The sequence below is a fragment of the Microchirus variegatus genome, assembly GCF_963457635.1.
Source record: "Microchirus variegatus genome assembly, chromosome: 10".
Lineage (NCBI taxonomy): Eukaryota > Metazoa > Chordata > Actinopteri > Pleuronectiformes > Soleidae > Microchirus > Microchirus variegatus.
In genome coordinates this window covers 1,168,704-1,180,171 of record NC_139811.1, presented here as the reverse complement: position 1 = coordinate 1,180,171, position 11,468 = coordinate 1,168,704, and the positions used below count along the sequence as shown (strand labels likewise).

Here is an 11,468-nt window from a genome sequence, read left to right as displayed (position 1 = left end):
TGAACGTTGAAAGGACAAACCGGTGTTTGACTGCAAGTGCTACAAGCTGTAAGTACGTATGAAACAAGGTGGGGATTCTGTTTTTTATCATATTTTTTTGTCATTGTGTATTGTACGTTTTGGGTAACATGGGGAGTGGATCCCTCACCTGTGCTTCTCCCTAAGGTTTCTACCTTTTTTATCTGTTCTAAGGGTTTTTCCTGACCCTGGTCCAAGGTCTAAGGACAGAGGACTTTACCAACCCTGTGAAGTCCCGTGAGACAAACTATGTTTTGTAAACTGTGGGCTATACAAATAAAGATTGATTGATTAATATTGGCTTTTATCCACAAGGAAACCGTGTTTTGTGAGATCGGAAATGCTGTTTTTAAGACCTAATGTTGGCTTGTGGCAGGGGGCGGAGCAACAGACCAAAAAAAAACAGTTTATTTATTGGTAGAGTTTAATGTTGCAGCTCAGTAGCTCTCATCTCGCTCTACGTATCGTAATTCAAAAAGATGGTTTTGTTTGTCCACTGTGGTCCACTGTGATCTTGGATTACAAGATGGCCGCCGCTGCAACTTCGGTCTCATTTATGTATCGATACCGTTCCATTTTTATCCGTGAACGTGTTGCTACGATGTTTCCATCAACCGGTATTGCTAACAAAGCCCAAACGTACAGTTGTGTCCGTATTCGTTTCCCCTGGCTTCTCAACTGGAGCAGAGCGAGAGACGTCGCTCCCAGGTCCGACCTGACAGATGTACGGCAAACAACGTTTAAAGTTGCGTACTACAGCTTTAACCAGTCTAAAGGGTAAGGAAGTGCATTTGGAAAAAGCAATACATTTTTTTGAAGAAGATTTGTTTGTTTTTTTGTAATAACTTTTTTCTGTTTCTGAGTCATTTTTTTCCTCTTTTTTTTCATGGTAATTTTCCGCTCTGTTTTTCAGAGTATTTTTTTTTTCCTGAATTATTGAAATACTTCAAACTCTCACAAAAACCCCCAACCTGCAAGTGACTCCCCATGCCTGCGTAAAGTTGACAAACGAATGGTAATACCACCTATGTGACTTACAGACAGGACTATCTCCCAGTGACAAGCCATCCATGTTAATACCATTAAATTGAGCGCTTAATAAAGGAATTAATACGTTTATTGTTTCAAATACTCTCTAAAGTCAGAAAAAAATTAATTACTCCAAATTATGAAAAAACAAACCACAATTTGTGAATGCAATGCAATTCTGAAGGACACCTGGTAAAAATCATCATTGGTTAAAACCCATATTTATTGAAAATACAACCCTGATTTATTTTCTTGTAATTATTATAATTATATTTATTATTATTAATATTAATAATAATAAATATAATTATAATAATTATTAATAACAATAATAATTATTATTACTATGAATTAGAGTAGTTTCCAGGCATGTTCATCAACGAGGATATCAGACATGTCAATCAAAGGCTCCATTTCTATTGACATTTTATGACGTCATCAAAAGGCTGCAGTTGACTTCCACCACCAGATGGCGTTGTTACAACTCCAAGGATCAAAAGAAGGAGAAGAAGAAGAAGAAGATCTAAGCGACGCCATCTTGTCTGTTTGTTGTTAAAGGAGGAAAAACGTCAGCTCTGGAATAAAGTGCGCAGTGTCGCGTTTACATCGACCGAGATTATAATGACCGGCGGGAGCGAGTTTCCACAAAACTACAACAGCAACAGCAACGACAACAAGGACTCCGAGTGCAGCATGGACGTGGACATGGACTCGAGCCACGTCGAAAGCGAGCGGGGGGAAGCGGACGGCAGCATCCTGGCTGCGTGCTCCTCCAACGGCAGCGGCGGCGAAGAAGACGAGGCGGAGGCCGATGGCCGCGTGAGACAAGCCGGGGGCTCGAGTAGTCAGCACACCCCGGACGGAGGCGCAGTACTCGGCGGGGGCAGGGAGCAAGAAGTGTCGGTGGAGATCGGGGAGACGTATTTGTGTCAAAGAGCCGACAAATCTTGGCGTGAGTCAACCGTCTGTCGTCTACGTTTCCTGGAAGCAGCTCAGTGGCGCCCTCCTTTGTTTCGGGAGGAATTGACACCAAATTCGGATTTAATTCGGAAAAATGGTCAAAAACACGCTGATGTTCGTTGGAGCAATTGTGTCAAAAAATGCTCTGACTTACCAAATTCCTTTGAACCTGATAATATTGTTTGTTCTTGGGGAGAATAATCCTAATTTGAACTAATTTAAAACTTTTATACTGAGATGATAATAATCTATGATAAAGCAGAAATACACATGTTTAAATGAACATTATAATTTACACAGCATACATTGGAGCGACCAAATTATATTTGAAAAAGCCACTTAATAACACTAACACTAATATTAAGACTTTATTATTTGTGTTATAGTAGAATTTGACCGTATTTATAGTCGATTTCATTGTTTCTCACGCACGTAAACCTCCATTTAGTATAAAAAAGCCAAATAAATACAACGGTATTATCTGAAATTACGTGATTGGAGTGTAGAGAGCAGAATTACATCTCTTAGCCTGTGATTATTTATGATAATTGATTATGATTTGATGACTTTATGACTTGATTATATTCCTTATGGTTTTCATTCTTATATTTACCAAAATGAGGTTTTATATATCAGGGATGTGAATCTTTGAGTGTCTTACGATTCGATTCCGATTCTTAGGGTCACGATTCGATTCAAAATCGATTCTCGATTTAAAAATGTATACAATGCATAGTGTGTTAATGGCATCAAAACAATAAAGTTTGTCAAAGATAATGTGATTTTTAGATAAACTGATTCCAATGACGTCATCACTCAAAGGCAAACTTAAGACAAAAATTAACATTAATTCATTCGAAACAAATAAAACCTTTTTTACTGTACAAAAAATAACTAAGCATAAATAAAAGCTTATTTATAAAAAAAAGTGGTTTTTTTGTTTGTTTAAAGGCGCCATGTGTAAGAATGTGGCCAAAAACAGTTACTACATTCAAATTCAAAATACCGAGATATTTTAGGTTTCATTTTCTGATGTAACTGGCAACCCGTGGTTGCTCGGCAGCTGAGACTCAATGATTAGTAGACGGCGGTAGGTGGCGCCACATGACGCCAAAACATGATTTCAAAACATAAACATGATTTGCAGTCTGCAAAAAAAAATTTTAATGCAAATATTTTGTCTGTACTGTTGTTGTTGGTGAGTTCAGTTTGTTATATGAACATTATTCCTGAGTCTCTGTGACATATTAGGAGGATCTTTACGGCCAGTTACTTGCACCTTTAAATCGCTTTTTGAAGTTTATGAATAGTGGATGATTAGAATCGGCATTCTTATGTGAATCTATTTTTCCCCCCACCCCTATTATATATTATTAACCGACTGGGAGTTGCAGCCTCAGTTTGGCTAAAACTCATCACCTGATGTTGCTTGCGTTTCAGACACAGCGGAGGTCATTCAGTCCCGACTGAATGAGCAGGAGGGCAGGGAGGAGTTCTACGTTCACTACGTCGGATGTGAGTACGAGAAACGAAACAAACCATCGTCCTCTGTTGACCTGCTCTGCCTTCTCTTCTCTCACCCGCCTGAATTTGCCTACGCCCTGAATCCGTCCCTCTTGCTCCACATCGCACCCTTTAACCTGCTCGTGTTTCTCCTGCAGTCAACCGGCGCCTGGACGAGTGGGTGGGTAAAGCCCGGCTGGCGCTCACCAAGACGGTGAAGGACGCGGTGAGGAAGAGCACAGAGATCGGAGCTGTGGGCGATTTGGGCGACCAGCCTGAACGGAAGATCACCCGCAACCAGAAGCGCAAGCACGATGAAATCAACCATGTGCAGAAGGTGAAGACGACGTCTGCGTTTATACGTTGGTGTTTTACTGCTGTTAGTGTGCGACGCTGTAGAGAGACGAACCTCATCCTCATCCTCTCTTTGTTTGTTTGTTTTCTTCACAGACATATGCAGAGATGGACCCAACAACGGCTGCACTGGAGAAGGAACACGAGGCGGTAAGATGTGTGTCTGTGTGTGTGTGTGTGTGTGTGTGTGCGTGTGAGCTCTCAGACTCTATTATTCCAAGAAATGCATAATTTTAATAGGTTTTTAATGTAAGAAATGACATTAGGGCTGCAACGATTAATCCATATTTAATCCATTAAGCTATTTTGATAATTGGTGCATCAGCTGGAGTGTTTTTTTTTACATAATTAAAACAAGTTCTCTGATTTTTCTGCTTCTTAAATGTGAATGTTTGCATCATGCAACACAAAACCGTGCAAAAATGCATTTTATAGCACGTTTATTTTAATTTGAACACCCAATTGACTATTGTATACAAAATACACATATGTGTGTTATGCATCAATTGCTAAAACAATCGCCAAACTATTTTAATTCTCTTAAAGCCTCTTAAATGTGAATATTTTCTGGTTTCTTTGCTCCTTACATAACATTTTCTGACATTTTATTTTTTTTGGAATTTATATTTTATTGACATTCAGAGTCAGATATTCACATCCGATATAACATACAGTATATACATCTTACATCTGTCCTCTGCTCTAAATGTACAATTAATACTTTTCGTTGATATCTTACATTTTCTGAAATTTTAAGGACAAAACAACTAATCGATTAATCAAAAAAATCAAATATGAAAAAAACTGTTATTTGCAGCTCTATTATATGATTTTTTTAACATTTATTATTGCGTGTGTTCTCTGGGCTTTTGTCATTGTGTGGTGGTTACTTGCTTTGTCCACTAGATGGCAGACTAACACTGGGTTGTCGGTTGACATGTCTATCGACAATAAACTTTGTAAAGTGCTTTTTCGAAATAAAGTTACAAAGTCTTTATTCCAGCATTGATTAGACGATTCCAACATAATCGTTCTTTCCAATATTCGTCTAATGTTTGCTCGTCGGAGGACATTTATCAGCCTGTGTGTGTGTGTGTGTGTGTGTGTGTGTGTGGTTAAACTGTTCAGTGCAGGTGTTCCATTATCTTGATGTGATCGACGTGTTTCGTCCGCTTTTCTCTGACAGATCACCAAAGTGAAATACGTGGATAAAATCCAGATCGGAAACTTTGAGATTGACGCCTGGTACTTCTCACCGTTCCCAGAAGATTATGGGAAGCAGCCCAAGCTGTGGATCTGCGAGTACTGCCTGAAATACATGAAGTACGAGAAGACCTTCAGACATCACCTGGTCAGTCCTGCTCTCACGTTAACAGTTAGAGACGTTCTTGCAAACTTTAGAACATCAAATGACCTTTAAATGGACAGAATTCTCTTTCATGTCCAGCAGAATACATTTCACATGCACCGAGGCCGTTTTCTTAAAGTTCCCCATAACCACAGCATCGTTTCAGGAAATGCCTCTCTCTACACGGAACCCCCTGTAGTACATATGACAGGACTGTAAGTGGCGCTGTAACGTTACACCAAACACAGAGAAGAAGACATAAACCGAATGAACCGAGTTAAAGGGAAATAAGGTCCGTTTGTTTACGTTTCGTGCCGTTTAGGGCTGCAGCTACCGAATGTTTTTGTCAGAATATTCTACCAATTATTCCTCCATTAATCGGAAAAAATAAAAAAAATTGAATAAATAAATAATAATATTTTTGCGTTATCAAATTAAATAATGCACAATAGAAATGACACAGCCTTGGTGTGGTAACCTAACACAGGGGGTGGGTGTGCGAGCGTTAGCATTAGCAACTGGATGCTATCGGCTCAGATACTGAATCATTGAGGACGTGCTGTTGTGGTACGACAGCTGTTGTTTACAGTGGTTACACTGCACCATGTCGGCTTCTTGTTTAAGCGTGAAATGGTCCCACACTTTGGACATTTTCTGAAGCTGAAATCTGGATGTGCGTCTGCTAAAACGGTCCGTGTGGAACAACGATCCCTGCGCCGAACAGATAGGAGATAGGAATTAAACGAATACTAGGATAGTATCGGATTTTTTGTACTCGAGTAAGCGTTGCAGCCCTAGTGCCGTTTCTGTGCGAATATTTGTCGACTTTACAGACGCCCGGCGACTTTTTAAGTCGACTTTCTGTCATATACACACAGACGAGTCACAGACGAGCAGTGTACGTCCAGTGCAGACCATCACTCGTCTCTTTTGTTTGTTCTCCTTGTGAAATCTCTAAAGACAGGATGTGTCTTTTCAGACTTTCCATTGACGGCAGTTAAAGGTAAAACTGTCAAACGATCTCCAAACACAAGACGGTGAATGAACGACAGCGCATGAGAGAGCCGTGAATACGACGTCGTCGTTTTCCTAAAGTATCGCATTCTCTGAATACGCGAGGCCGAGGAGTCTGTGTATGAGAATGACCCCGTGACCTTTGTCTCCTCAGTCTCATTGTCAGTGGAAGCAGCCGTCGGGAAAAGAAATCTACAGGAGGAGCAACATATCTGTGTATGAAGTGGACGGACGAGACCATAAGGTGAGAACATGTCGGCTTTACGCGTTCGCCTGGAGATTTTAGCTGTTTCAGCTGCATTAAAGTGCACTTACTTACACCACACATTAAAAGTGTACCTAAATGCACTGTCATCTGCAGCTGTGTTTGTGTTGTTCTATCATAGATTTGTCATCATGCCTTTTCACACACACATTCACAGATATATTTTAAATCGTCCTGAAAATGCACCCGTGAAGGTGATTTTGCTGGAAAACCCTGTACCGTGTGACGACGTCGCGCTGATGGATTATCGACGTGTGTGTTTTTCAGATTTACTGCCAGAATCTTTGTCTACTAGCAAAACTGTTCCTCGACCACAAGACGCTCTACTTTGACGTGGAGCCGTTTATCTTCTACATCCTCACCGAGGTGAACAAACAGGGAGCTCACATCGTGGGATACTTCTCTAAAGTAAGTGTGTGTGTGTGTGTGTGTGTGTGTGTTTATCCTGAAATTGATTCAAAATTGGATTATTCATTGGATTAAAAGCCTGATTGTGGAAGGAAAGTGTGGCTCATTGAAAACATGTGGCTCATTCGACCAACACTGGAGGAATCACGGAGTGTCCCTTTAACTGTTTGTTTCAGGAAAAAGAGTCTCCAGACGGAAACAACGTGGCGTGCATTCTCACGCTGCCGCCGTACCAACGCAGAGGTTATGGGAAGTTTCTCATCGCTTTCAGTAAGTGATGCAACGTGCAGTTCTCACTCTCCCACACCAAAGCCAAAGAGAAAACCAGTGATTTTAACATCACAGAGACACAGGAGTTCACAGGAGTTGTTGATCCACTGCCGCCTCTAAAGCTGCAACTAACGATTATTTTCGTAATCGATTAATCGGTGGATTATTTTCTCAATGATTCAGTTTTAATGATTTCTTTGTTTTGAGGAGCAAAGAAACCAAGAAAATATTCACATTTGAGAAGCTGAAACAATCAGAAACCTGCGATTAATTAAGTAATCGATTAATAATCGATTCATCGATTAATCGTTTCTGCTCTACTGCCTCCATCACTAAGTCCACATTTCTGATTTTATCACTTCAGTGTTTGAAATCCTGCATTCAGGTTGACCTCAGTGACACAAAGTGACCACACGGGGCAGCAGAGGCCCAGCAGCTCCTGTGTCCCTGTGAGCTAAAATCACTGAGCTATAACAAACTGAACTCACCAACAACAACAGTACAGACAAAATATTTGCATTAAAAAATATATTTTGCAGACCGCAAATCATGTTTTGGCGTCATGTGGCGCCACCTACCGCCGTCTACCAATCATTGCAGTCAGTAGAGTCTCAGCTGCCGAGCAACCACGGGTTGCCAGTTACGTCAGAAAACGAAACCTAAAAGACCTCGGTGTTTTGAATTTGAATGTAGTAAGCGTTGTTGGCCACATTCTTACATGTGGCGCCTTTAAAGTGACTAGGTTTTATTGTCTGTTTTTTTGAAATGCACATGGTTTGCCTTTTGTTTCTTATTCATGTCATGATCTCGTTTGGCTTTTGAAACGCACTTTAAAAACACTTCAGGAATGATGTGAGGGATGAAGACTGATGCTGAACTGTGTGTGTGTGTGTGTGTGTGTGTGTGTGTGTGTGTGTGTAGGTTACGAGCTGTCAAAGCTGGAGAGTACAGTGGGTTCTCCAGAGAAGCCTCTGTCTGATCTGGGGAAGCTGAGCTACAGAAGCTACTGGTCCTGGGTCCTGTTGGAGATCCTGAGGGACTTCAGAGGAACGCTGTCCATCAAAGACCTCAGGTAACGACACCAGAGTGTCAACAGCCTCCACACTCGCAGTGTGAGCAGCTGTCAATCACACTGTTCCTGTGTGTGTGTGTGTGTGTGTGTGTGTGTGTTTCCAGTCAGATGACCAGCATCACACAGAGTGACATCATCAGCACGCTGCAGTCTCTCAACATGGTCAAATACTGGAAAGGTCAACACGTCATCTGTGTCACGCCCAAACTGGTGGAGGAACATCTGAAGAGCGCTCAGTACAAGAAACCACCAATCACAGGTGAGTCCACGGCCACGCCCCCGGTCACGGCCACGCCCACACAATCTTTAGCTTTCTATCTCCTCCTCTCTACTTCTTTCTCCTCTCTTCTTCTTTCTTTCCTTCCTCCTTTCTTTTGCCCCTCATCACTTCTTTCTCCTCTTCCTTCTTTCTCCTCTCTTCTTCCTTTCTCTTCCTCTCTTCTTCTTTCCCCTCATCTCTTCTTTCTCCTTTTCTTCTTTCTCCTCCTCTCTTTTCCTTCCTCCTTTCTTTTTCCCCTCATCTCTTCTTTCTCCTTCTTTTCATCTTTCCCCTCTCTTCTTCCTTCTTTCTCCTCTCCTCTTCTTTCTCCTTTTCGTCTTTCTTCTCTTCTTTCTCCTCTTCTCTTCTTCTTTCTCCTCTTCTTTCTTTTTTCTTTCTCCTCCTCTCTTCTTCCTTCTTTCCCCTCATCTCTTCTTTCTCCTTTTCTTCTTTCTCCTCCTCTCTTCTTCCTTCTTTCTCCTCTTCTTTCTTTCTCCTCCTATCTTTTCCTTCCTCCTTTCTTTTTCCCCTCATCTCTTCTTTCTTCTTCTTTTCTTCTTTCTCCTCTCCTTCTTTCTCCTTTTCGTCTTTCTTCTCTTCTTTCTCCTCTTCTTCCTTCTTTCTCCTATTCTCCTCTTCTTCCTTCTTTCTTTCTCCTCCTCTCTTCTTCCTTCTTTCCCCTCATCTCTTCTTTCTCCTTTTCGTCTTTCTCCTCCTCTCTTCTTCCTTCTTTCTCCTCTCTTCTTTCTCCTCTTCTTTCTTTCTCCTCCTATCTTTTCCTTCCTCCTTTCTTTTTCCCCTCATCTCTTCTTTCTTCTTCTTTCTCCTTTCTTCTTTCCCCTCATCTCTTCTTTCTCCTCTCGTCTTTCTCCTCTTCTTCCGTCTTTCTCCTATTCTCTCCTTCCTTCTCCTCATCTCTTCTGCTTTCTCCTCTTCTTCCTTCTTTTTTTCCTCATCCCTTCTTTATCCTCCTTCTCTTCCTACTTCTCCGTTCTTCCGTGTTCGGCCATCATCATACTCTTCTTCTTCCTCCTCCTTCATCTTCTTCTTCTTCTCTTTCCACAGTGGACACCATGTGTTTGAAGTGGGCGCCTCCTAAAAACAAACAAGCCAAGTTATCCAAGAAGTGAGAGACAGATGCAGAACAGTGCGTGTGCGCTTGTGTGTGTGTGTGTGTGTGTGTGCGTGCGTGTGTGTGTGTCAGCCGTTTCCTCCTGTTCATAAAAAAAACCTGCTGTAAATATTTTTTTTTTTTTTTTTAGAAACATCTGTCCATATTTTCTTAAAATAAATCTTTTAAAACAAACTCGTCTCCTGACGACTTCTTTGGTTTTCAGGTCACGTTTGGAGAAAAAGAACGACCTGATAGTCACGTGATTATAGAAGCTTCGTGAAAACAGACGTGATGTTGAGTCTGGTGTGAACTGTGCTGAGAGTCGTGTGCTAATTAGCTCTGTGCTTTCTGAAAATCAGCTGCTGCTGCTGCTCATAGATTTATCTTATTGATGATTCCATCACCGCGGGCAGAGTGAGCTCTTCACGCTCAAACACAACATTCATGACAAACGTTCCTGATGTCGTTTCTTATCACGATTAACTTAAAATGATTTGACCCCCGTCACAAATAATAATGATTTATTGCCCAAATTCACAAACTTTTAGCTTTTTTTCCATACACTGAACTTCTATTACAAGGTGGTTTTCTCCAAATTCAAATCAGAGTCACTTTTAATGATTTAAGGGTAATTAAGTGGCAGCGTTTGTACAACTTTGTACAACCCATGTTGTCTAAACCTTGAACTGAACAATGAATCACTTTCAAATTGTAAAATAAGAAAATCTCAGAAGTTGCGATCTATTGCAAATTGTGCCATTATTTAATAAAATTGATTTTTTTGTTTTTGTTTGTTAAAACAAGGTCTTTTTACTTAGTTTAAATAAACAAAAGAAAACGTACTTTGACAGTGAGCTGAGTTTCTTCTCAAAAACAAAAAGTATCTCAGAATGACTTGAAATTTTAAATCATAATAGTCGGCATCGCCCTGAACAAGGATCCATTGAAAATATTTGCAAAACTCTTAAGGAATAATTTTAATGAATTTTTCCATTTCAAGAAATTATCAACTTGTCCTGATGCACTTTGACAGTGAGGTGACTTTAATCTCAAAAACAAAAAGTATCTCGGAATGACTTGAAATCTTAAATCATAATAGTCGGCATCGCCCTGAACAAAGATCCGTTGAAAATATTTGCAAAACTCTTAAGGAATAATTTTAATGAATTTTTCCATTTCAAGAAATTGATCCATTTGCCCTGATGCACTTTGACAGTGAGCTGAGTTTCTTCTCAAACACAAAAAGTATCTCGGAATGACTTGAAATTTACCATGATAATAGTCGGCATCGCCCTGAACAAGGATCTGTTGAAAATATTTGAAAACCTCTTAAGGAATAATTTTAATGAATTTTTCCATTTCAAGAAATTATCAACTTGTCCTGATGCTCTTTGACAGTGAGGTGACTTTAATCTCAACAATAAAAAGTATCTCAGAATGACTTGAATTTCGCCATCATAATAGTCGGCATCGCCCTGAACAAGGATCTGTTGAAAATATTTGCAAATCTCTTAAGGAATAATTTTAATGAATTTTTATAATTCAGGAAATGACCCATTTGCCCTGATGCACTTTGACAGTGAGCTGAGTTTCTTCTCAAAAACAAAAAGTATCTCGGAATGACTTGAAATTTACCATGATAATAGTTGACATCGCCCTGAACAAAGATCCGTTGAAAATATTTGCAAAACTCTTAAGGAATAATTTTAATGAATTTTTCAATTTCAAGAAATTATCAACTTGTCCTGATGCACTTTGACAGTGAGCTGAGTTTCTTTGAAAAAATAAAAAGTATCTCAGAATGACTTGAAATTTACCATCATAATAGTCGGCATCGCCCTGAACAAGGATCCG

At 40.2% G+C, this 11,468-nt stretch overlaps 1 protein-coding gene across 1 annotated transcript; it reads left to right on the top strand.

Moving 5' to 3' along the window:
* Window positions 1–1,615: 1,615 nt before the first annotated feature.
* Window positions 1,616–9,768, top strand: kat8 (K(lysine) acetyltransferase 8). Its single transcript, XM_083896308.1, has 11 exons — window positions 1,616–1,999; window positions 3,448–3,522; window positions 3,669–3,847; window positions 3,961–4,014; window positions 5,051–5,215; window positions 6,381–6,470; window positions 6,759–6,899; window positions 7,076–7,169; window positions 8,091–8,241; window positions 8,346–8,500; window positions 9,566–9,768. Exons 1-11 carry the CDS (start codon window positions 1,669–1,671, stop codon window positions 9,628–9,630), a joined length of 1,500 nt encoding a protein of 499 aa, XP_083752434.1. The 5' UTR covers window positions 1,616–1,668; the 3' UTR covers window positions 9,631–9,768.
* Window positions 9,769–11,468: the final 1,700 nt, after the last annotated feature.

What these genes read in the sequence shown, in the direction of transcription:
- kat8 (XM_083896308.1), top strand. Translation starts at nt 1,669, where the DNA reads ATGACCGGCGGGAGCGAGTTTCCACAAAACTACAACAGCAACAGCAAC. An exon ending in AGACCTTCAGACATCACCTG is followed by an intron (nt 5,216 to 6,380) that starts GTCAGTCCTGCT and finishes TTGTCTCCTCAG; the next exon opens with TCTCATTGTCAGTGGAAGCA. An exon ending in CTGTCCATCAAAGACCTCAG is followed by an intron (nt 8,242 to 8,345) that starts GTAACGACACCA and finishes GTGTGTTTCCAG; the next exon opens with TCAGATGACCAGCATCACAC.